Source organism: Carassius auratus, chromosome 12 (genome assembly GCF_003368295.1).
Source record: "Carassius auratus strain Wakin chromosome 12, ASM336829v1, whole genome shotgun sequence".
In the NCBI taxonomy this organism is placed as follows: domain Eukaryota; kingdom Metazoa; phylum Chordata; class Actinopteri; order Cypriniformes; family Cyprinidae; genus Carassius; species Carassius auratus.
In genome coordinates, this window is record NC_039254.1 from 11,701,812 (window position 1) to 11,728,979 (window position 27,168).

The 27,168-nt window shown below is 39.2% G+C and overlaps 1 protein-coding gene across 2 annotated transcripts in view; it reads left to right on the forward strand.

Moving 5' to 3' along the window:
• odad2 (outer dynein arm docking complex subunit 2) overlaps positions 1 to 22,883 on the forward strand; it is a 53,808-nt gene extending 30,925 nt beyond the window's left edge. The window contains exons 16-20 of one of the 2 annotated variants that reach the window (XM_026276995.1): positions 6,272 to 6,514; positions 9,018 to 9,132; positions 12,759 to 12,947; positions 13,119 to 13,340; positions 21,308 to 22,882. In XM_026276995.1, coding sequence (XP_026132780.1) covers positions 6,272 to 6,514; positions 9,018 to 9,132; positions 12,759 to 12,947; positions 13,119 to 13,340; positions 21,308 to 21,421 — 883 coding nt within the window. In that variant the 3' untranslated portion in view covers positions 21,422 to 22,882. Of the gene's footprint in view, positions 1 to 6,271; positions 6,515 to 9,017; positions 9,133 to 12,758; positions 12,948 to 13,118; positions 13,341 to 21,307 lie in introns of both variants that reach the window. The other variant, XM_026276996.1, reaches the window with a different exon arrangement.
• Positions 22,884 to 27,168: the final 4,285 nt, after the last annotated feature.

Here is a 27,168-nt window from a genome sequence, read left to right on the forward strand (position 1 = left end):
GTGAAGATGATGACCATCCTGGAGGCTTTCCTGGTGTAATTTTTCTGGCGGCTGATGTCTTTTAAGCCAGTCATTTTCCCCCATAAATACAAAAAAACCTTGGAATCATCATCTGGCTTGCCCGTTCTGTCACACAAGCACTCTCATATAAAAGTGATTTACACGTATTACTTTGCTTTGCAGTATGCGTTTGGGGACATGTACTCTACAGGGCTCAAAAATGCATTTTTTAATTCCACCATTACCTGTCTATAAATTACCAGGTGTTATTTTCACAACTTTGTAGCCAAGGAGCTGATAAATCTACTTTTTTAGTTTATGATAAGAGCATTTTTTTAGTATTTTATGGGATTGTTATAGACTAGGATCTGTAGAAGGATCTACTGTCTGGCCCCACACCAGCTGCAAATAGAATAGTATTGAAAGAGGAATTCAGAGGGAGGATTGTGTCTGAAATGGCCCAGTAGCAGCATCTACCGCTCTCTTTCCACCCCATAAGTCAAAGGTTGACAAAAGCTCATCCTGCATTTACATCAGGTTTAGTTTGCTAAAACTTGAGGCAGGTGCCCCATGCCATTCAATTCACTTAATGTCCCATTAGCCAAATATAGCCCCTTTCACACTGCACGTTGGACCTGGCATATTGTCGGAACATTACTGTTTTGAAGGAAGATCAACGTTCGCGACTAAAAAATATGTGCAAACTGTAATGAAGCAGAGATCAGTTTGCTCCTCACTTTCCATGCTGACTCAGAGATCGTCTGCTTGCTTCAGTGAAAGTATAATGTGCCTGATGTTTTCGACTCGTACATTACACGTCACACACCTCACGGGTTGTGTGTGAAAGCACGCACATATCCCGGGTCATAACTGGCAGTGTGAAAGTGGAAAATCTAGCGACCCGGGAACAATTGCCGGAACACTTTACCTGTGTATTTGCCGGAATGGCAGTGTGAAAGGGGCTTAAGTGTCCTCTAAGAAAAATAATGCACTGTGAAAACATTTAAGTTTGGGGCCACGGTAATACCTCTGAAGCCTCATTGAAACTTATGCTTAAAAGTGAGATTAAACAAGCTAGTAAACAAAGTGTTTAAACACTACTGAAGTCTAAACACTTGTTCAGACCGAAAAAGATTACTATAATCAAAATGATTTTCAAAATCGTTCTGGAGAATAGTAGAGTCCAAGTCTAAAACTAAAAAATAACAATACAGAGGTACAATACGGTTTTCTACAGAGCCCCTAAAGGCACATGGTGGTGTGAAAAATTTTTTTGCATTCTCTTGCAAAAAGATTGCGTTCCCTCAAGAAATGTTGCATTCCCTTGCAAAACTTTTGCGTTCTCTCGCAAATATATTTGCGTTCCCTCGCAAAACTTTTGCGTTCCCTCGCAAAACTTTTGCGTTCTCTCGCAAAGGTATTTGCATTCCCTTGTAAAACTTTTGCGTTCTCTCGCAAAGGTATTTGCATTCCCTCACAAAACCAGTTGAGTTCTTACAATTCATTACACACCTTATCAATAAAGCATACTGTAACAATATTCAAATCTCCATATTCATCGGGAAGAAGGAGGCGGGAACCGGCGCACAATCAAAATACTTTAATAATTCAAAAATAAACACAAAACACAAATAAAAAGCCAAACCATAAAATAATGTCCCAGGCCTGGTCCTCTCTCGTCCTTCACGGTCGTCACTCCAGTTTTATATCCTTCCATCTCCTACGTGGGACTCGATACTGGCGGTGGGGCGCAGGTGTAGCTCATCTCCAATCACTACACCTGGCCTCACTCCTCGTTCCCACGCCTCTCGGCCCCGTCCCACTCGCCACACATACAGACAAGCAGAATAGCCCAGAATATGAACGTAACCTGGTAAATTGCACATTAAAAGCGTATCCCCCATAGAAAGAAAATGTTTAATTAATGGACTAAGAAAGGGGTACAAAAAGGCCAAAGTCGGTATAAAGTTTATTAATAAGTTATACATGAAATCGGGTAAGCCTGGAATATGAACAGAACCATGGACCGTTGACTAAACGTCTGATGCATGTGGCAAACAAAAGTGAAAACACTTCAGGAGTTTCAAAGTCGTTGTCAGATTGGTTGAATTATACATGATTTCAGGTAGACGTGTGTCGCATAGACGTAATGATCCGCCTGGAAACAAAGATGCCATGACGCCAAACCCCCTCGCGAAAGAAGAAAGCAGTCATGTTTACAACTGTGATAATGAGCGCTTATCAGGATCAACTAAATGCTGGATTTTCAAAAGTATGTAAAATATTTCAAGTTTGCAGCATATAATCTTTCAAATACGTCCGAGAGTTTCACACACTGGTCTGTTCATGTCGTGACATTTCCACTCCTCGAAACATGGCGATGAACGAAACGAACTGTGATTGGCTGTTTGACATGCTGGTCAGTCTCATGGGCGGGCCTTGGCCAGTGAAAGCTGCCTTGGATTCCAGACCTTCAGCCATCAGCCTGAAGTTCTGGCTACATGAGACTGCTTTGCAGTCTTTTGGATATTCAGGGAAAATTGCCTTCTTGTAGGTTCCAGAGTGAAATAAGAATGTAACAGTGTTTGCTTTATAAAATGTATCTAATAATCTTTTATATTATTGAATCTTCAAACTGCTAACACTTTGCAGTTTCAAATTATGCCAGATTTGTGCTGAATGAGAGCAGTATGTTTCAGTTTTCTTTTAAATTAGGTTTCAGCTTGTTGATAGCTATTCTGGGCTTGTCTGCTTTCCTGTGCATAATAGGCTATATGTTATTAATAAATTATGTACCATATGTTGGTTTTATACATCTTCGTCAATTAGCTTCCCTTAAGCGTTTTCTATAGCCTAACGATTTTCTATGGGAGACAATGCTTAACGTTGCATTCATGGCTATCTGCTTTACTGATAGTAATGCTATTAATAAGGCTGTTAATATTACAATTGTCTATAGTATTTAGTAATACCAAATTGAGCCACCAATATCACTGTTAAAGTACATTAAGCCACATTAAGCATTTTAGAATGTCCTAAAACCGTGCCTTAAACTATAAGCAAATCTGGCTGTATTTGAACTTGAGTCTAAGTTATAAGTAAAACTCGTTTAATTGCTCCATTGTGAACTTATGAGCTATATTAACCACTAACTTACAAGCTGTAAAATAAACAGGAAGTGTTTGTCCGAACTCAACTGGTTTTTCGAGAGAATGCAAATATCTTTTGCAAGAGAATGCAAAAGATTTGCAAGTGAATGCAAAATATCTTCGCGAGAAATGCAAAAGTTTTGTGAGGGAATGCAGAGATTCTCGGGGGAATGCAAAAGTTTTGTGAGAGAACTCAAAAAATTATTCCTCCCATCCCAAATTTTTTCCACCCAGCCCAATTTTTTTTTTTACACCTCCATGTCCATTTAGGGGCTCCGTAGTTTCAGATCATTTTACAGTTCTTTTTGTTTCTCCAGGGATGAAGGGATACTCCTTCCAAAAATGCCATTCTCCTGCCGTCCCAGATGTATATGGCTTCCTATCCTCTGTGGAACACAAACAGAGATGTAAAAAAAAAAAAAAAACAGAGGCGGATATTTTTTTTTCAGCTTTTATTTTACTTTTTTTTTGGATTCTGTTAAAGACGAGTCTATTTGTTCTCAAAACAAAACATTTTTATAATACAATTTTGTATTTTTCACCATACTTTATGCAGAATAGGGTCTTTGTATTTATATCAGCTCTTTATCTTTATCCAGAACATAATAAAAATTTATTTTATGCTAGATGTGCCAAACCAGAGTTGCACCTCACTCACTTGTTATGTTCACTTGAGCAGGTGGCTAGTTTAAAATTTTAGACGTCAGCTGTATAAGAAAACCACTGTGTTACTGGCAGAATATTTCATTCAAACTTGGACATGAAGAAAGGACGGGTTTTATTACAATTTTTTTTGTACAACATCAAGGTCGAACACAGCATTTGGAATAAAACAAACCAACCATTTATATAAAATTAAATCTGCAGAAGGAATGGAGCACTAGGTCAGTGATCATTTACCAGGGAGTGTTTTCCCAATCCATCTGGTCTCGATGTAAGCGCATTGTGCCATTTCAGAAACAATCAAAGCCTGGCGTTTTAAGGCGAAAATCATTTCAGAATGTATTTTACAGTGGTCATAATTTTTGAGGTGCTTTTCCTCCTTATTTTTCTGAGAGTCCTGGTGTTGCCAGCAGCAGACAGCATGTCTTTGTGTAGCTGATGAGAGGGGAGGTCACTAGGTCCAGCAGAAAGAGGGGTTCAGGACTGGGTCGAAGGGGCTTTTAGAAGGTGGTAGTGACTGAAGAGGATGTGAGACCTCCACAAGTGTGCTGGGAAAGGCATATGTTAACCATTTACCTGATTAATGATGCATAAAATGAAAATTGTTATATTATAACAAGAAAAATATTATAATGATTATGCTCATAACCTTAATTTTATTATATTCACTGGAGTTTTTCAGTTAAATAGGGCTTTAAATGCAATATCACAGTCATCTATGATCTTTCAGATCAGAATTTGTGAAATGCTTAATTATGTACTAATTTCTAGTGATTAATATTCTAACAGGCCAAAATAATTTTAATGGACTGAAATCACTGACCGAATCAGTGACTTTTAATTAATACCATCCAATGGAGTGATTTTACAATGTCAGCACTTTGCCGTTACCAAAAAATAATGCTGGAGCAGCAATTTGTAAAATTAGTTTAGCTAAAATATTGAAAGGTGGCTTATTACTTCACTCTAATGATTTGAACAGCATACGGAGTTCAAATACCCAGTTACCAAAATTTAATTACCAAAATTTTAAACAAATTAACACTTGGTTTCAAATTTTTTTTATTAAGAAGTAACAAAAATGTACATTTTTATTGAAAAATTAAATAAATAAATAAAAATGTGCATCACTACTGATTTCCCTTATTTTCCCACGGCAGAGCCATCAAAGTCCATAATTGCTTCATTTTGAAATTACTGTCCTTTGCTGTTGCGACAGAGAAATACTATTTTTTTTTTGGTCAAGAAATCTAAGAAATCTTGCAGTCTTTAGGATGCAGTTAGGAGCTCTAAAACGGTGCATGCTCACTTTGTAACCTTTTTTAATATATTTTTTTGGTGGTAGCGATTGACCGGTGCTGTTTCATGTTGTTTCTCTTGGCATGATTATTTTGGCAGGTTGATGTTGGCTTTACAAAAATAGACATCACCCACAGTCCATTAATCAGAGGTAACATGTACTGTAATTGCTCCACAACTTTAATGTAGCATGCTGATAACAACACTTCACTGATGGCATCTCTGTTTTACATGCTATGTATAAGTGTAGGCCTGACCTTTTTTCTGACTTTTATACTGTGCTAATTTTGGCAGATTTTTTTTTTTTTTTTTTTTTTCTGTTTTACTTGCAAGAAAATATTTGGTTTACTTTGACTATAACCAAGTGACCTTGGACACTCAATGGTCTTCAGGACTCCTTAGCCAGAAACCGTAACCGTGAATAAAAACAGCCATATAGCTTAACCTTACATTAGAGATTAGTTGAGGCTCCCTTCAACCACATTATATGCCTTTTAAATGTTTACTGTAGTTCACCACTACTTGGCAAACAAATCCAGAATCGCACCAAAAGCTCTTGTTGTCTTGCTCCAAACCAGAAAATGTGGTCATTGAGCATAAATGCATATTGAGCACAGTGTGGGAAATGTTGCGGTGATAAAGCATCACCGGATTTATTCTCCTCCAAGATATCCACAACCCATACGAATGCTTCCTGTTGCCATTTAGGGTTTTGAGTCTTCATGTTTTTATAATCCATTGCATGATGGAAAAAATGCTTCATCTAATTATAAACAAACCATTTCATGTTTTTGTGTCCATTGAAGAAGGTTCCTTCAGAGCAATATTGACACAACTTGCTCTCTTTCATGAAATTCCCATGGATTTCCCATTATCCCATCAGCTACCACATTTAAACACACGGGAAAATCTCACTATTCATTACAACATTTTATACAGCTTACAACAGCTGTGATTAATTTTTTTTAAAGTACAAGTAAGTGTGCTTACTTAGGAAATGTGCCCAAGTAAAAAAAAAAAAAAAAAGAGTGCACCATAAATGCTTGTTGTGTGAAAGCAACAGGAAATGGTAGGTTTCTTGGAGATAAGATTTGATGACATTGAAAATGCTTTGGATTTGCATATGATTAATAATTTCTTGCTCTATTTCTTTCTCACAGGTTTCAAGAGTATAAGGCACTAGAAATTCTCGTAGGTCTGCTCAAAGACCAACCTGAAGAGGTACTTGTTAATGTAGTGGGAGCTTTGGGAGAATGTTCCCAAATATCGGATAATCTTGCCACTATCCGAAAAAGCGGTGGTATCCAGCCTTTGGTCAGCCTACTCACCGGCACCAACCAGGCACTTCTGGGCAACGTCACAAAGGCTGTGGGAGCCTGTGCCACTGACCCTGAGAACATGGCGTAAGTCTTACCTCTTACCATAACATTCTTAAATGTGTCCTTTACTAATCAAATACTAACACTCTGCACTGTATTACTATAGCACATTTCCCTGTGCTCACTGTTTTTCTATTACCCAATCAACCTGGATCCAAAACAGTTGTCCAGAAACAATCCAGCAGCTGACAATGCTCGTAGTATCCAACCTTGGCCTTTTAATCCCTCTCACTGTTACCGTTGGCTTGGTTTAGGATGATAAGGCATTGTTCTTATTCTTTGTAAAAGATTCCATGTTCACCGCTTCTGCGGCGGATCCAACGGGCCCTGGGTTGTGCCACTTGACCAGTCTCCGTGCTCTGCACATGCAGGGCAAGAGCCCTCAGCCCTGGTTCTGTAATTACAGGTCTCGGAGATCTGTGTTTACTCTACCTGCTGTGAGACTCATAGCTGCGGCCAGGGTGGAGGCCTTTTATTGTCTCAATGCGGTCAGTTTGTATAAGCTGTAAAGCACTTCTGACAACGGCCATTGGACTTGCTAAACAGAAACAGGCAGGCGAGCATAAGCACAGATGAGTACACAGAATGTCTTTTTCAGCTTACTCTACTAGATTATGGTCTGTATTGAGTGTCGTGCAATAAAAACACTGTGAACTCGTGAAATAATAGGAAGAAACATCTTTTAGGGTGCTCTCACACACTGCATGCAAAAACAAATGAATAACGTGACCAGTGTAGTCTAATGTTGGGTATTAAATCCAGAAATCTGTGTCAATAACCTGCCCTAGTTGTGACATATGGTTAACAAACAGCAAAACAAGTATCATTGCCTTTAATATATATTTTGCCATGTAATTCACAGATTCACAGAGATTGGGGTATCGGTTTCTCTGTATATTTAACACATCTGACTCTCATTGCTTTTACAAGACTGTTATAGACTGCAGTCCCCTTCTTAATTAATGCTGGACACAAATGAAGAGCGTTTTGTTCCCCTCTCTTTGGCACCCAAGCTCACACAGCCTTTGTCTGAAAGATTAATACATTTATGGATGTGAGCAACCACAGTGGTGTAGTAAAAGTCCACAAAGCTGTTTTTTTAGAGAAATAAGGTCATTCATTTAATTTTAACTCTTTGAGTGACCAAGAACTTCAGTCCTGTTCTTGTTTTCTCATGGAATCTATATTTAGGACTCGTCTTTTTGTCCCCATTTCCTTACAGTAACAAAGAGTCTTTTTAATGTTTTTTCATTCTTCTGTTTCGTGTTGAAGGTGTTTTTTTTTTTTTTTTTTGAGAATTGAGCACAGTAGTCTACAAAGCTATTAGCGTAGCTCATATTTGATGATTGTTTTCTTTCATTGAACAGCATGTTCAGGCCTGTTTCTGAAATTAGGACGGTCTGTCCTCCACAGTCAAAATAATCTGGAATTCAAAATTATTGTTAAGTTTAAAAACATTTTCAGAATGATTTATTTTAATATTAGATTTGTATACATAATGACTAAATTAAACTAAATTTTCCATTGTTGTTGTCAAACTTCCATCGCTAAACCAGTCCAGAAACTGATTTCTAAATGCATCCTACTACTGTAGTGTTGAGTGCATCTTACCTTTTCAAGTGCAACAATATGTCCTGCTCCTGAAGGATTTAGTGGCCTCTTGGGATAGCGTCTCCATGTTACCATGCTTCTCAAACTGATTTATTGTAAGGATGGGGTCGGGGGTACACTTGGCGTTAAGATGGATCTGACCAGTGCTCAGCTCGGTCTCCATTTACTGGCTCCCCCTTTGCAGCGTGGTTTAGCAATTATGACAGCATTGAATGTCGGCCTTGTCGCTGGATGCACACATGGGAAACAGGTTACATATTATTTATACCTGACAAACGGACCGCACTGAAGAGTCATTTTCCCGTTCTTCCCTGAGCCTGACTACATCCTTTAGTAGAATCATATCCGGAGCATGAAATACAGCCTGTTCTTAAGTAAACCTCACTCAGAAGCAGTGAAATATAGAAAGACTTGTCTCAGAGAATATTTGACTTGGAAAACGTTCTTTCTCTGGGTTTTTTCCTCCTCAGAGTCGCAGACAGGAACCGAGTTAAACGGTGCGCTCCGTGCAAATGTGTGTGAATGTGTGTTTGTCCACGGTCTGCTATAAATATCCGCACGGACCTCCTAAAAGCATTGTACGGGTCAGGCCTCGGCCAGGCTGATTTTAATGGAGTTGTTGGAAGGTGAGCAGGGGGTGCCGGCGTAAGGGACTGAGCAGGTGGGATGTGATGGGAAAGCCAAGCTGAGCAGCTTTCTGATCTGCTACTGGAATGTTTTCATCATCACACCAGGAGGGATAGTCTGCTGCAAGAGCCAAACTGAATCCTGGGAAAAACAGACATGTTGGGAAAACAAGTCATGAGCTTACACTGTGCATTGCACTGTAAACTATGTAATGGGGGGGGTGATAAATCAGGTTGGGGTGACATCTCTCAGTGTCCAGAAGATACAAGTTGTTATTCTTCTCTCTCAGGATAATCGATCGTCTTGATGGTGTACGTCTCCTTTGGTCTTTGCTGAAGAACCCCAATCCAGAAGTTCAGGCCAGTGCTGCCTGGGCCATCTGCCCCTGCATTGAGAACACAAAGGTATGTTTAATTATGCCCAGTTTCGAAACAGGTTCATTTGTATTTTGCCATGTTGAAATGACAGTGTTTCAATAAACACAATAGAGAATCCTCATAAACTGAAGTGCTATTGCCTTTGTAGATTTGCAAAATCTTGACTAGAAAGATGTACAAACTGGCTATATCTAATGCCTTTGTGGTATCAGTGCTGAAAGAACACAAAGAAGCTTGTGCTTGCAAACTTAATGCACATTTAACCGAGAGCGCTGCTCTCTATATGATTAACTTTCTGCCAATCCACAAGTAAACAAAGAAATCACACGCTCAGAATTTCAACATCCAGTATATGGACAAAGCAGTTGGTTTCATCTATACATAGGATATAAATCTCATACCTGGCATAGAGCAAGTCTGCTTTCTTGAGCCTCTTGTGTAATAAATTAACACATGCATTATTGTTCCTGTTGTAGATTATCAGCACAGTTGCAAATACAAGAGCATTGTTATATAATGTATGTTTATTTTATTTTTTTATCTAAATCAAAAAGTTTTCCGCTTCTTCCAGAATTTATTATCTTTTCCTTTTCGGTGTAGCCCCCTTGCTGTGATGTGTCACTAAAACAATGCAGGTTCACTTCATGGACTCAAAGAGTCAGCAGCCCTTAGTATGCGCATTCAGGGAGAGGAGAAGTGAGAGCTGGTGGCAAGGGCTATGTGAAATTACGTACCCATCCAGACCAGGAACCTGATCGGCCTCACAGCAGCAGTTATTTAGATAAAGGCCCATGTGGATTGAGTTAGCAACTCCAGGGCCAGATTTATGAGAATCATGCTCGAGGAACCGCATCTGGAGATTTCAAAAGCCCTACCAGTGCACAAACACGTGCTCACAGCTGGTGCTTACTATGAATCCTCTAATAATTATTAGCTACTGTAAGATAGATTAGCAGTGTTGTCTGCTTTAACAAGGACCATACTTAATTAGTCCAAATAATCAAGGTGTGGTCATTTGATTTCTGTTAATTTTTGTATGCAAAATGTATGAAGCACAGCTCACACAGAAATCACTTTCAAACCAAACACTTTTCTGTTGGTTAACAAGGTGAATAAACTTGAGCCCACTATGAGATCTGTATAGGAATATATTTTGCCATCCACAAAATTCCAGATCCTGTGTATTCCTTAAAGGGTTACTCCACCCCAAAATGAAAATTTTGTCATTAATCACTTACCGCCATGTCGGAACACAATTTAAGATATTTTGGATGAAAACCTGGAGGCTTGAGACTGTCCCATAGACTGCCAAGTAAATAACAGTGTCAAGGTCCATAAAATATATGAAAATATGTCGTTAGAATACTACCATCTTCCATCAGACTTGCAATCTGGGGTATATGAAGCAATATATACTGTATATCAATGCTCTTCTCTGTGTCACTCCATATCACCATGCTACGTGTGCTCTTCTGTGTCCTCCGCGCCACTAGGATGCACTGTTTCTATCTGTATTTTGATTTGAAATAAAACAGGGCATCCTTGTGGCGCAGGACACAGAAGAGCATACGCAGCACTGTGATATGGAGTGACACAGAGGAGACCGAATAAAGTCTTTCTGGAGGTTCTGCCAGACTGCTTTGAATCAAAAACACCTTTTCGGGTAGATTTTCTTATTCTTTCCTTGAAATACATTGGCTTCTTAAAAGTCGTGACACTGAGCTGTATGTCAGCCTGCACCAGTGACATTTGCGGGCATGATGAATCGGCGGCAGAGCCTTTCAGTGAGAAACGTAATTCTGATTGGCTGTTCAACTTAGTGAACCACTACACAAAAAAAAAGGAAGTTATGAAAGCATATAAAAAATTAAGCCAAAAGGTCATCAAAAGAAAAAAGTTAATCCGTAGTAAGGCCAAGCACTGCTTTGTTTGCATATTCGCAGTCCTTGGTCTTCCAGTGAATACAGGCTACTGCCACCTGCTGCTATGGAGAGTTATTTCTTCTCATGCAGGTGCAGAATATATGTGCTAGTTGGTCGGTGGATGTAATATTTGTGGTGTGTTCGAGCACAACCAGAAGCAGGTGATGTGAGGAGAGAACATAATCTGTTTTGTTGCTTTTGATGTGTGCTTTAAAGTCATCTATAATTTGTTGAGTGCAATTTCCTAATCTTTCTCTCTGATATTCACACTCCCAGCATATTGTTCTTCCCCTTTTCTCTCTTGGGCCTTTTCCTTTCCCTCTTTTAGCTTGGCTGACATTGGTTTTTGTACACTGTTTGAGTTTCATCCGTTCTCCATCTTTCTCCCTCACTCTTCTTCTTCCCTCTCTGCACGTCTCGCTTCGTGCTGTGTTTGCTGATGTGGAACTTAGTTGGGGATGTTTTTGTGGGCCCTGGGTTGAAAGGGTTCCTCAGTGACCCTCCGCAGCTGGTGGCTCTGCCATACTTCCTCTTCTGATCCTGATTCTCTCTCTCTCTCTCTCTCTCTCTCTCTCTTGCTTTCCCAGTGTTCATCAGTATTCCTGTACTGCCATTTCCTGTGTGAGACACACTGCAGATTCCTCCCCTCTCCTCCCTGATCTCTGCCCAGACACACTAAACACAGAGCTCATCCTTTGGCATCACTTTAGAGGCTCACCCTGCTCTGTACGCATGACCTGCTCTGGGTCTCCTCTTCTCTTTCTAGGCCTGTGGGGCGGAAGGCTGATTTCTGCTGTGCTGTGTACAAGGGGTTTATTAGGGTTAAGCTGTGTTGTGAAATACAGGGTTATAGAGGGACAGACTTTATTGTTCTCAGGAGAACCACACAGGACTGTACTTACAAGAGAGTCAGGGACTTTAGACTTCTCTAGGCTAGGAGACTCCAATTCACAAAAATCTGAACTCAAGTCATGGTTGTGTCATGCTGTTCATGACCATAACAGAAGCAGCAACCTTTGGTACTCCATAATCATTCCTTTTCAGTGCAAGTGGCATCTTTATTCAGTAAAAATAGCAGGTGGGAATAAAGATTGGGTTGTTTACTGAACGTTCGGCTTCATCTGATTCCAAAGCCATAATGATATGCCTCTGTACCCTCAATAAAGATATCACTGTACTATTATATAATCATTCTAAACAGTCTGGTGCCATGCTGGCATGCTACATACCCTCTGGCACAACTGTACTGAATATAAAAGAGTGCCTAAAGTTGCCATTTCTGTGCAATATGTGGGCTTGTGTGTTTTTAATGCCCACTGTTGTACTGTGGTTGACCTCTTCTTTGGCATGAGCTTTCATGTGACCTGAGGGAGAAAGCTCGTCCTCCATCATGGTGCAACCAAGCCTAAAACAAGCCCTGCTTTATACACACGCACAGACAGGGAATATTAACAAATGCTCCTTTTTTACAGCCATATTTCCTATCTGAGGTGAGTATATTCTCTAGGTAGTGTGGACTGACTGAGTTTGACATGTACAGGTTTCATATGTGACAGAATGAGTACAGCCTGCGTCTCATCCCAAAGAATGCTGGAGTGTCTCCATGTATCATAAGAGAAATGTGGCTATTCTCAGTAGTTCAGTGAATCAGTGAATGATTTACCACACGATAACACATCAAAATAAATGTTTTCGCAATGCATGACATTCTCTTGTTTTCTCTGTGTTTAGGATGCTGGAGAAATGGTGCGTTCCTTTGTGGGTGGTTTGGAGCTCATTGTTAACCTGCTAAAATCACAGAATAAAGACGTGCTGGCCAGTGTTTGTGCAGCCATTGCCAAAATTGCTAAAGATGTGGAGAACCTGGCCGTTATTACAGACCATGGTGTGGTTCCCATGCTGGCCAATCTCACCAATACCGTAAGTGCTGATCTAGTCATGTTTCACATTGACAAATTCACTTCTCTGAAATTAGAGCCATTTTTGTTATTCTAACATAAGCCAATCAAACCGTAAACGTATATTCAGTTGTAACTATACTCAAATTTAATTAGGTTTTCTCTGTCTCCCTCTCTTTGTGTGATTGTACAGGGGGATGATAAGTTACGGCGGTACCTGGCGGAAGCCATCGCCTGCTGCTGTAAGTGGGGGAGTAATTGTGCATCATTTGGGGAAGCTGGAGCTGTAGCCCCACTGGTGCACTACCTTCGATCAAAAGACCCTTCAGTGCACCAAGCTACAGCCCGGGCTCTGTTTGAGCTGTCTAAAGACCCTAACAACTGCATCACAATGCATGAAAACGGAGTAGTCAAGGTACTGCATGATCTAATTTTTTTTCGCATTTCTAGCTGAGAGCTTTCTCCAAAGTACAAGCAGGGTTGGCACATGAAAACATCACTAATAAGCTTTTAGAGGATGTATTTCAAACTATTTTTGAGCAATGAGGGCAGGAAAACAAGGCATGTTTTCTTTCTTTTTTTTTGAAGGGGGTGGGGTGATAGTTTTGAAGTGGGGGGCGGAAGTTAGAGCGTTTTCTAACCATCATGGGAATTCAGCAGAGCAAACAGCAGTGTGTATACTGAGCTTCGCTCCGCCACCCCCCAGTTATATCCTGAGCCCTAGCATGCCAGGGCTGCTGAGCATTGGAAGGCTGTTGCGTGGGGAACGGTTGCTCAGCAAGCTGCTGGGAAGAAGGAGCAGAATGTGATTGTGGCATTACTTTGGCCAGGACTGACTGGTCTGGGGTGACAGAACACTGCTGGGATACTTTCTGAGTGGCAGTTTCTGGAATCCACTCAATATGGCGCTCAAATCAAAAGATACACGGTATGTTAGACAACAATGCCTTACATGGTCTTTAAAACTTTCCGTAATAATTGCTCAATTTACAAGTAACTAAACGGATTTATGTGTTAGGTGTGATGTAGGTTTTATTGTAGCTCTTGCAGGGTTATTTAGGGAAAACTGCTCTCCGCTAATGCCAAAAATCAAGCATTTCAAGATGTGGCTGTTAGAGTGACAGGTCTAGACTGCAGCAGCTCAAAAAAAAGCTAATGCATTTTATTTTAGAACTCTGTAATGTCACTTGGTGATTAGTATAACCCTTAAAAAAAATATTCCCCTCTCAGAAAAATGTGCAAAAATTGTACAGTACCTTTAGGGGACAGCTCATCCCTTGGGCAGTACCCTTAAAGGGCCATTTAAAGATTAATAGTAGTAACTTAAGGGTATATAACTGCTCAAAGGTACAAATATGCACCTTTTAGGTGTGCATATTAAGGTCCAAAGTTGTCTTTTTTTTTTTTAAAGGGTCATGACATGAGAAATCTAATTTCCCTTGATCTTTTGTACCATCCTGCAAGTTACATAACTCAAAACGTCCTACTCCTAAACAGCATTTATTTAATAATGGCTTGTTTTGTATCTGAGGGACAAGGTGGCATCACCGGGGCGCAGTCGTTTGCATAAACATTGCCTCCAGAGCAAGACATCAACGAATAGTCTTCTTCTCACCATAGGCCCAGTGGCATTCGGTCATCTAACGTCTTGACACTTGATCACACTGAATGAAAGTGTCGCATAGCATCAAAGCAAAACGTAATTGCAATCACTGCCACTATATTGTCTACAGTATACAGATGCGCGTTCGCTTTCTGACACAGTCCACATGCTTGATTCTGTCGTCAGAACAATATATGGAGTGAAAGAACGCTTTCTTTGATGCGTTTGGTTTAAGCAGCTCGTTCACGTCTTTATACAGAGCATTTTGTTTTGTAAACGAGGCACAGTGTCATGGAGAGTTCACAAAGAAACATTTGTTCGAAAGATGAAGCAGTACTATATCTGACTGGAGCTGCCTCACAAACTAAGTAAATTATATCATAATGCTTTGTCTGGAAATGACCGTTTCATTTTGATTATGTTGTCAAAACACACGTGCAATAGCAAGGGGGCGTTGATACGTTTTCCTATGCAGTGACATTAGCCAATCATAACAGTGGTCGATTACTGAGAACCTTAAAGGACACGCCCCTTAAAAACTGTTTAGAATGAAGGTTGAAGATCATTTTTCCTCATATTAATCGTTTTGTTCATGCAAAAAAACTTTATTAACATTAAGTAAACCTTAAGTAACATAATTTACATAATTTAAAAAAATCCATGTCATGACCCCTTTAAGGGTACTGTCCCAGTGACAAGATGTTGTATCTCTAAATGTACATTTTTTTCACTTTTTTCTGACACTGAAAGTCTAAGAGGTCTTTTATATAGACTAAAGCAGAAACCTCCATGTACACAGACTGGCTTCAGCATAGACTCCGTATACTCTCGACCTGATGACTGTGCAGTTAACACTAGTGAACTACGTATTCTTCAATAAAAGATGACATTTTATTTATGTATACTGTAATTCAGTTTGGGAGAAAAAAAAAAACATGTTTTGCCAATATTCAAATTGAGCCACATTTCACTTTTCCCAATCTGATTTTCACATGAGAAAACTGTTTGAGAGCTCATACATATAGTTAAAACGCTTCCCCCACACCCCCAATAACAACTGGATTATAAATTATGAGAGTGGTTGTCGTGTTGCAGTTGCAGCCAGATATTTTTTCCCATGTTCCTTTAATGGTGTGCTGTAGTCTGATGTGCTGGTGCAGTGAATGTGGTTCAGCTCAGCCCATAATTGGAAGCTGGACTGAACTTTGGGTGTTCCAAAAGAGTAATGTCCAATTTGCAAAAATCGTTAAGGCGAATGTTTTTTTTTTTTTTTCTTGAACTGTTCAAGCAATGACAAAAACTGGACAGCTCAGTGTTTGTGTCTGTGTGAATGCTTGTGTCTGCATGAGTTGCACAATCCAGCCTTCAATTGCGCCCTCATTACCTCTTTAACTTGTTCTCACTGGCATATTTGCTGCCTGCACCTGAACAACCACTAGCACAACTGTCATTTAAAATGATATATCGGCTATTGTGACAGAAGACATGTTAAAACAATATTTCCTACCATTGTAAATGTTTTTCGAGAGACAGTTTATCAGGGAATGATGTCTACACTCCAGTCTAATTTATGAAGGGGTGTAAAACTCAAGACTGCCTCTTGCTATTATTGCAATCGTATTTCAGAGTCAGAAGCTCTTGTACACCCAACAGTAATGATTTCCTCCGCTCTCTCTCCCTTTCCTGCTTTTGCATGCTGTGCCCTCTCAGACTTATGTTCTGTCTGTAACTTTGCAGCTCGACGTTCTTAATGGTGTAGAACTCAGTCCCCCAAGCTTTAGCAGAGGAAATTAAGCAATGAGAAGAAAGTATTTTACACTGGAAAATACATTAGAGATGGTCTCTGCACCCTCCAGCCTCTCCAAATTCTGCCTTTACACTTTTTACGCAATTTATTTAAACTCAAAAACAACTTTTAATATTCCATTTGAATATTTCATAAAATATGAAAGAGCATTTTAAATTGGTTCTGAAACAAAAGCCTTTTATGATTTTACAAGCGTGCTACACCTCAAAAAACAGACGTATGAAAGTTCAGCCCATTTGGGAACTACTATGGCTAGGGTTGCTGATCTCTGAAAGACAGTGTGTGTGAGCGTCCTGTAGCCTGTGGTAATCATACACACACTCCGTTTGATTTGAGATGTACGCTCAGTATCTCACAGCTTTCATTCGGATGTGCCTCGTTGTGCCTGATGCTCAGAAAACTCTTTTCTTCCAGGTTCTCTTTCCCTCCAGCACACCACCGCTGCTTTGCAGATTGTTTGCTGAAACCATAAATCCTTGCAGACAGCTTTAGCCTGATTTTTCTGTTAAAGAGCTCCTTTCATTGGCAAAAATACCTTTGCGAGACAAATTACAAAATACGAGCGGTAATTATCAGCCATTTTCATCTGAGAGGATTCCAGCTGGTGTGAGTTGCCAGATCCTGGCATGTTTTGTGCGGCTTAGACTGTATTTTTTGTGGACTGCAAACCTGTGTGAAAGTCCTGAGATGTTACCTCTGTTTTCCCTCCTGTCCTATTTATGTGTTTAAAACAAACCAGTATGCGTGCAAATGTACAAAATATGAAGGAGAGGTGTAAAAAGAGCATGATTTAGCCTCGACCTGTAGAAATATTCCATACGTTTCCTTTTAGTCATGGTCTGTGTGTAGCAGGTTGAAGCTGCTGTGGATATGGCAAGCAGATGACGTCCTTACACACACTCAGCCTGTTCAGTCTTCTGTCTTTCCCTCTCTCTCATGGAGCTTTCTGATCTAGCTACTGTAGCATGTGTCTGAAGTTTGGGGTGTTTTATGTCTTGAAACAGCATGACTCGACCCTCCGTTTCGTTTGAGGTGAGGAATGCAGGCTATCTCAGGTGTACGAGTAGAAAGGGGTTTAAGAGATGCGTGTAGATAACATGAAAAGCATTCTTTGCATGTTTATTGAGGAAAAAGAATAAAGAAAATAGGAGGGAGAGCCTGGAAAAGAATAAAACAAAGAGTAAGTGTATAGACCAAGGATATCCTGAAAGTGTATATGGGAAATAGTAAAAGAAAGGAAGAAACATATCTTACATTTTCTCATAAAAAGCATCAATATAGATTTCCCAAGTTCAGTTTTGAGTCGCAAATTCTTGATTCAATTCGATTCCAATTTTGATTCTGTTCTAGCCATATTTAAGACCTAATAAATTTGGTTGCTGCTAATATGTAAATTATACAGGTCATGTTTTAGACTAGTGTTGTTACTGTTAAATAAAACTAAAAACTTGTAAAAGTTGTTTTTGGTAACAGAAATTAAGGTGAAATAAAATATAAATATAAGACGGAAAAACTTCTACAAAAAAAGTGCTAAATTTTTTATCATATATTAAACAAAAGCCAACAATAGATAAAAACACTCAATAGACTTACTTTTGTTCTAATAAACTGTTAAAATTGAAAAAAAAAACTGTAGATCTAGTGGTAGGGCATTGCGTTAGCAAGCGCAAGGTTGGGGGTTTGAATCCCAGGGAACACATGTTAGGAGAAAATTGTTAGCTTGAATGCAATGTAAGTCGCTTTGGATAAAAGCGTCTGCTAAATGCATATATTTAATTTCATTTAAATACTAAAATAGTATATAAATGATACTAACATAACACTTTTTTAGACTGATTTAAAGTTTTGTTTTTGTTTTTTGCTAATACTTATTAGAGTAGGTTCGACCTTCAAACTAAACTGGTCACACTTTTTGATTCACTAAAAAAGAACCAGTTCATAGGAGTCATTTGTCATGAATCAGATTACACTGATCGTGTTGTGTGCTTTTGTGTGCAGCTCTCAAGAACAATATGCCATATAGGGGACAAGCCATTTAGAACTGGGTTCTAGTAGAACATTGAATGGAGAAGAAAACTGGAATAAGAGTAATATAAGTAAAAATGTAAAGACAAAAGTGAGGGCAGAGGACGGGAACAAATAGAGGTGGGTGAACAGGGGGCTTTTACTGAGATTGAAACCCTCTCCTCAGGAAACGGCAGCTTACCACTGCTGCACTTAACACCACAACACCTACATGCATGGCATGTGTGTGCAAGCGTGCGTACATGTGTGAGAACTTACGTACATGTGCTTGTGCTGAAAAAGAAGCCTGGGAAAACCTTTCCTGGAGGTCAGGATCCTCCCGCTCTTGCGGCATATAAGACAGAAGAAAGTCTTAGAGGCTCTGATTCATTTTTCAAACATGAGGCAAGTTATCATGTTACTGAGGTTTGGGAGTATTTAACAAGTGGACTATTATAGTCTGTTCAGGAACCAGCTGAGAGGGGCAGGGGTAGACAGAGAGCAGTGCTTATCTGAGGCTCCGCTCCAGGCCCTAGGAGCCCCTGTTTGGCCACGGCTGAATAACACTCTATGAGCTCTGGCAAACGGTGGCTGACCCTGTCGCGGGCATCCTCTGACTGCTCACAAAAGCAGCTTGTCTGAACGCGCTGGCATGTTGCTGCAGCCTCGTGTTTGCATCCGTTCGAGGTGTTTTGGGATCTATTTTAAAAACGGCAAATCTGGAAATCTAGCTGAACATGTTAGCTGATACATTCATGTGCTGGAGAGAGACTGCTGAAATTATGTGAAGAACCTGGAAGTGATTTTAACAAATAAAGACGAGGAGGGATGCTATCGAAGCTGTTTTTTTTTTTTTTTTTTGCAAGTCGGTTCAGTTCAGGAATCTGGTGGAGCACACAGATAGAATATTAGTCTTTCCATCTGTTTATTCTTCACTATTTAACTTTTAGCAAGGAATTTTATGAATGTCTTGCCTCTCTGTGCCTTGGCTTAGTGTCGTCTATATAAACTTGGTGCATGTGTGTAGAACATGAAAAGAGTTAAACAAATCTGATTCATAAATAGATCTCAAATCCACAAGCAATGACACCGTTTTAAAAAGGATTTTAAGGATGTACATTATATTGGTACAATATTGGAGATATTATATTTAAAAAAAAAGAAATTCTGTCAATAATGGGTATTCTCATCTAATGCTCACCCAGAAATTTCTATCAATTTTTTCACACTCATATAATTCCCAACCCTTAAGACTTTGCATTTTGTCCATATTTTGTTATTTGCAACCAAAATGTTCACGCTTCCAAAAGTACAAAAATACATTATGGATTAGACATAATCCAAGACTTCTGAAGAAACATTATCAATTTGTTAAATTAACAATTTTAATTTAGTATTTTATTCACATAAACATTGATCAATACACACACATCGAGCATATCAAATATTGTAAACATACATAGAACCATAAACAAATATGTGACCCTAAACCGTGTCCTAAGTGTCAATTTTATAATAGATTTATACATCATCTGAAAGCTGAATAAAGCTTTCCATTGATGTATGGTTTATTAGGATCAGACAATATTTGGCCGAGATACACTGATTTGAAAATCTGGAATCTGAAGGTGCAAAAAACACTAAATATTGAGAAAATTGTCATTGAAGTTATTCAAATGAATTCTTAGCAACTGTATTACTAATCAAAAATGTAGTTTTACATTTAGTATTTACATTAGGAAATTTACTAAATATCTAAATAGAATATGATGTTGATATCCCAGTGATTTTGGCATAAAAGAAAAATCTATAATTTTGACCCGTACATTGCTTTTTTTGGCTATTGCCAAATATACCCCAGCGACTTGAGACTGGTTTTGTGGTCCAGGGTCAAATATGATTATTTCGTGCTTGCTTGACTTTTCTTGACATTTCATTCACATTCGTTATCGGCTGTAACATGAAAACATTCTTCGACTTACAGCATTGGAATCGGACAGAATTTTGAAACTCTGAAATGCAGAATAAGTGATTTATTTGAGTATATGTGTGACAACATGGCCTAAATGTGCTGGCATAAACTGGGTGAAGCTCAGTGAATGACCTTCTACTGCTACTGCAATGAGGGACACACACATACCAAACAGATTTAGACTGCCCATTGTGCCAGTGTGTTTGTCCGCCGTTTTCTGTTTATTTAGATTTAGCCACTAATCTTTCTTTCTGTCTGTCTCTCTCCCTCCCTCGACAAAGACAACTGTATTATAACTTACCCACAGTGTGGCATTGGCACAGACTCTACCCCTTAGGTTTACTTTGTGTGACTGTATAATAAGCAACTCTCATTGTACAATAAAAGAAAAAGCTTGCTTAATATATAGTCTGAATGTTCCAGAAATTGGGCATTTTTTCGAGTCCGGATCAAAAGAAGCGGCATACACAGTGCTGAAGTGGCGGGATCTGATATGACCTTTGATCTGATGCAGGGTCCAGCCAATCTGCGGTTTAGTACCTGGCCAAATGTGTAGGGCTCTACAAGAGAAGAATTTCAAAACAACTACTCAACCTATTCATTGCAGCAACAAACACAATTCCTGTAATACACTCACTCACATATACTGTATGCTGTGCCATATTCTCGCTTTCTTCCTCTTATCTAGCTTTCTCAACCCAACTAAACACACCGATATGTGAGTTAATGAGCCGGCGCAGTGCTGCTGCCATCCAGTAGGCAGCGAGCCTTGGCAGCCGCAGGAGCTGTAAACTCCTCTGGCAGAAATCTGCAGTGTGCAAACAGTTGCATTTATAGCTTAATAACAGATTAGATGTCTCCTTCGAGCCCCAGGAAAGAACTGCTGTAAGAGGCCTTGGTGAATGACTGTTATTGTAGCTACGCGGTTTTCGTTCTCTCTAATGAAAGGAGAATGTTGGCCAGCGTTATCATTTCATGTTCCTCTCTTCTTCGCAGCTCCTGCTCATCATGATCGGATCCACGGATGAGATTCTGCAGGAGGCCGCAGCCAGCTGTGTGGCCAACATTCGACGCCTGGCGCTGGCCAATGACAAGGCTAAATATGGGTAAAAGTGACCGCATCTTCCTTCCATCTCACCCGCAGTGGGCAACAAATGAGTTCCTTTGCCCACTCAATGAGTATAAATGGATCAGCTGTGATGCCCGATGTGTGTTTATTTAGATTTTACTTCAGCTCTGTAATAATAGGAAGCATTTAGCCGAAGCTAAACATGTCATTAATTAATTTGTTGGAGCCTACAACCCTGAATCACCCTTGTCTCAGCTTTTTTCCCCAATTTCCTCATCGCAGCATCTAATTTAACAATAACAATAAACGCTTTCTTCTCCTATGTGTGTAGACGCCAAATGTTCCACAGTTTAGACTCTCTGAAGTGGTTTCAAGCATGAATACAACACATTCTCGAATGCAGCAGGTACAGTTGTCCACACGTCTGAGAAACAGGCACATCTGGTGATGTGACTTTTGTTTAAAAAGTTCATGCAGCCCTGTAATTGAAGACTGCTTGCTGATTAAAGCAGAAGCACTCGCCATATTTTCTTCTTCTCGCTTTCTCAGATGCTTACAGACACAATAGTTTTTTCAGGCCTTATAATGACCACATGCACACACAAAAAAAATTAAAGCAATGAAACACTCACACACACATGGTTTCAACCAGACAAAGACAGTCCCATTAATGTGAAAAATTGCTCATAAATTCAATCAACAGTGACGTGAATGGGCAGAACGCTTGGAGAACTTGGAGCAATGCAGTAGCAGGTCCCTTCTGCACTAGGAGTAAATATGATTTTGTGCGTAATTGACGTGCAGCAGCTCCCTGATGAGATGGAGTATTTTGTGTTATTATTTGTTATGGAAAAAATATGGTGATGGCTCCTCTCAATGTCCTCATTAATTCTGCCTGTTAAAACTAGGAGCGAGTATGAGGAAAATGAGACCACCTCAACAGTACAGCAGCAGCGTGCCTTTTGCTCAGACAGCCCCATAAAATGTAATCCTTAAAAATAATCATGTTTTATATTATCGGCACCAATCCAATGTCCAGATATAATGAAAGCAAAACAACAAAACAAGCAAAGAGACAATTACGCAAACCTATGGAACAAACATTGGAAATTTGTCATATAATGACTCAAATGTCAATGCTGCACTGTAAAAAGTGAAATTGTGCAGTTGAGTTCCACTTTTCATATTTTTCACCTGATCTGAACCTGATTCTTGATTTTAGTTAGTGTAACCTACCATAGATTTGTGAAGTCAACTATCCTTTATTCGTATGATTAAATAAAATCAGTTCATTTAGATTAGCAGCATGGGTTTGTTTCAGTGGTCCTGGCTCTTATTCTGAGTGTGTGAAGATAACATAGTTTGCTTCCAACCTCATTTGTGGGTACACGTCCGTCATTTCCAATATAGATTACAGTGTTTACCTTTTACAGAGCGTCAGAATAGATAGGAAATAATGTTAGTAGTCTATTGAGCAACAAATTTCAATGGTTTACAGGCACAAGGTTGGATATTCTCCGAGGCAAAACATGAAAGTTGTATAATAATAATAATAATATACTGTTATATAATATTGTTTTTTGTTATAATACTATTTTTATATTATATATTAATTATATATTATTATATAAATATGATATATTAAGAAATATAGTATATAATATTATAATACAAATATTTTTTGCATTTTATAAATATGTCCTGCAATTATTGTAGGTACAAAATCAATAGTGCCCCAAAGCTGCCTTTTAATGAATTTCAAATTTTGTTAAAGCTAAAATATATCCAAGTGTTTGAATGTGGGTGGGTAGGTCAAAAATTTAATTAAATATACATTTTTAGCTCTTTGTTAAAATTACATCGGCAGATCAATCAAAATCAGTGCATTCTAGGTAATCTGTCGTGTTACAGCATGTTTCTTCTAAGGACTACAGAGAACGGCCTCTGCTACAGAATATGTGGCAGACTGAATTCAAAGCATTCAAACTTATAGTTTTAATATTCTCAATATTGCTGAATTGTGACAGTAAATTCATTAACAATGTGTGTTTCCACTTAGACTAATAATTTAACATCATACAATTGGATCTGAAGACCCTGCAGTAATTATTACAGTGAAAGCTTAAGTGAAGTTTTATTATGCCAGGCTAAAGCAGTATCAGTATTGATAACCAACCACCCAGTCTAATATCTTCGCTGACATCATGTAAGAAATCACATTTGCCGTTTTCTACAGTATTTAAATATGTGAATCAGGAACCAAACGGAACTGAATGTTTGAATGTTTGAATCAATATCGAGCTTGATTACAGCTGATTTCCTGTGGCTCCGTATTTATCATACTGGATTCTTCTGTGTTGAGTCTATCATGTATGGCTAAGTGCAGTTTACTTCAACAGACTATAAACCAAGAGACTCTAAATGAGAATCATTGTCTTCTGAGTATACGACTCTGATCACCAAAAATAAATAAACCCAAGCAGTACAGATGTTACAACCGCTACCCTTCTTTTTTTACTTCCCCTCTTCATCCATATTGGTCTCTCTCTGTTTCTCTCTCTGTGGTTGATGACTAGTAGGACATGCCTAACTAACATCATTAAACAAATGTTGCGTGTTTGAATGAAGGACAGGAATTTATGGGATGGTGAGTTGAGGACAGAGACATGTTTAAGTCATTGGGATGAGAATTAGTGCTCCAGCGTCTGTCTTCTGCCCTGTCAGCTCAAAAGTGCAGACCGTACTCAACCGCACCGCCTCAGCCTGTTCAAACCTCAGTTCGCTTCTTATCCAGCCACTTTTGTTTTTAAAAATGATGATCGCTACCTGAGATTGATCAAATTGATTGATCTCGGTGCATTCGAACATACGTCTTTGCAGACGCCTTGTGGATCTGTTATTTGATCAAGGTTATTTTTCAAAGCTAATGAGGGGTTTGTCATTACACACACACACACACACACACCAGTTGAGCCTTTAATATCTGGAAGTCAGTGGGGAGGGGGGAAATACGCTGAGAAATGTTGTGGTCATGCTTCACCTAAACCTCCATCTCTGCCCTCACCGCGAAATCTGACCTCATCACAACCAGGAACCCTTTCCTTATTAGATTTTGATTGAATTACATTGAATACGGTCTCATTTATATAAAATCATAATTCAGTGTGTTTACTTAAGGTCGTGGGGGGATGGAGCGATGAAATGGAAGTGCGTATCCATGTGCTGCTTTCTGTGAAAATGAAACGCATCTGTTTGAAGTGGAGGGTTCCCGCAGCTCACTAGGCAGTGGGATAGAATATTTCATAAAGAAACTAATGACTAGTAAAATGTTCTTCCAAATATCAGAAGTGGCTTTGCCTTGCCTCGAGAGGACAAGAAGGCTGTGTTTTAATATAAAGCCAAATCGGGAGCAGAGCATCACGGCCGTTCGAATACACTGGAAGTGCGTGCTCACTTAACACACAGATCTATAAGTTCTGCATGCTCAATTCACTAGCTTTTTAGAGATTTTTTGGTTTCACACACACATATACGCATACTAGTTTGCTCAGTTTGTTGCAACAAAGTGTAAGGTTTCTGTTCTTTTGTGGTCACAAACCCTCAAAATGTAATACGCTCTCAAAGGTTAAATATGTCTTGTAATGCCTTGCATAACTAGATGGTTTTGGTTTGCTCTCTCACTCTCTTCTTATTGCTCCAGTTCCCTCCCTCTGTCTTGTTTTCTCTTTTAAATGGTTTAACTGCCTCAAATGAATTCTGACGTTCCCATCCATAAAGTGTAAATAACTAGCTGGCCTAACAATAAATAAACAGAGAAATGAGTGTGCAAATACCACAGTGTCTGGGTCGGCTTTCAGACCTGTCCCCTATAAAGAGCTCAATGACTTTAATAAAGACTGCATTGGTGCTGACAGGCTATGCTTATGGTTACATACTTTATGGAGTTCACAGATTTATTACAATAGGAAAAATCACCTGTAGTATCAACCAGGGGCATAGGAATTATCTAAAATGGGGGTAGGGAGTGATAAATCTCATCAGTGTCTCTTCCAAAATAAAGCCGTTTTAAAGAACTTAAGCATTAGGCCTATTCAGGCATTTTTATGAACTTTTACAGTTAGAACTAAGAAGTGTGGTTGAGCATGAGAGATTACTGTGTTCATGGTCAATGCTAACAATAAAAGGTCAGAGATTAAAAACCTGTTAAATGTTACCAAGTTGTAAATAGATTTAATCTGTTTAACAGCATTAACCTATAATAGTGTGTGTGTGTGTATGTGTGTTAAGCAAGTAAGTGTATGCGCTGCCGGGTTTAGTGCTGACGATTGAAGAGCATTGGTGAATGACATGTCACAGGTTTGCATTGTGCTTTGAAAATGCCAGTAGGTAGCCTAGATTTTTGCTTTCAGTTTGATTAGAAATCTTATACATTGCAGTTTGCCAATGGTAATTGTGCATTAAGTTTTTTTTTTTTTTTTTTTGGTCGTGCATGCACACCTGCGTACTACTTACAGTATGTGCACCTCTGCCAATGTAGTACATTTGAATTCAATTAATACTTTTTGTAACAGATGAAAAATAACATTCAAAAGAAGTATCTTCTCGAAATGTTTTAACACGTTGAGTGAACAATTCAATGACTCGATCATAAAGACAGTTACCTATGTAACTTACCTTACTGCTGTAATGATGCACCTTGCAGAATGTATTATTATATTATGTTAGAAAAATGATGCCAGTTAACGAGTCTGATATGACAATATGAAAGTACCCTGATATAAGTGTATATAGCCTACTAAGTATATTACCTACCTCCCACACACACATCAGACACTTGGACATATATAAGGTCTAGAGCAGCACAGACCTTCCCCTTTCTGGGTTCTAAACCTGCCTGGGAGGCTTGTGGCTCAAGACCAAGAATTATATTATCTTTGAATTTTCATCAGGATGTGTTCATCAAGCTCTCAGCACCCAACATGGGTGAGAGAAAGAGAGAGGAGGCTGAGACCGAGACGGAAAAAGACAGACAGAGGGAGTACAGCGGCAGGCCAACTGCTGATGATTATCAGATTTTTTTTCTGCTCATATAGTGTGTTTGAGACTGTGTAATGGGAGCTTTTTGCTTTTGATTTTTACACAGCAGGAGAAGGTGGTGGTAACTGATCGGACCAGATATATCAAACTGCTGCCAATCATCCTTATGTGCCACAATCTTTTATGGTTTTTACGTATTTGATGTACTGCTGCTAGTTGCTTATAATGCTATCTGTAAATCACATAATGGCAGCATATCTAAATGTGTTCCATGTAATGTTATATTGAAGTTCCTTTGTTCTCCTGAAATCTAAAATAAACCCTGCGCTGTCAGCGTGCACACAGGATTCTTAATATGAGGTCACGAAGCGTCCAACCTCAATACACCAACCGCACGAATAAGCAGCCACTTCAAAAAAGGAACAGTATTACCTCTGAAAACAGTGCAACCTGAAAAGATAACAGCGTGCCAAAACACAGAGCCAGGCGACCCAGTAGATTACTAAACAAAACACGACACGCATACTTCACAGGCATTGATGTATTTTAGGAAACCGTCTTTAAAAGAAAAACGCTGCTTAAAGAAAGGCGAGGTGGGGAAAAAAAATGCTCAACAGCTCAACACACAATTATTCTTAAAGACATTGTGTTTGCCAGCTTGAAAGACACTAATGCCATTCAGACTGGACACCGTAATGGCCTTAAGTATGTGTGGAAAGGCTGCTGTGAGTATACATACTTTGACTTGTGC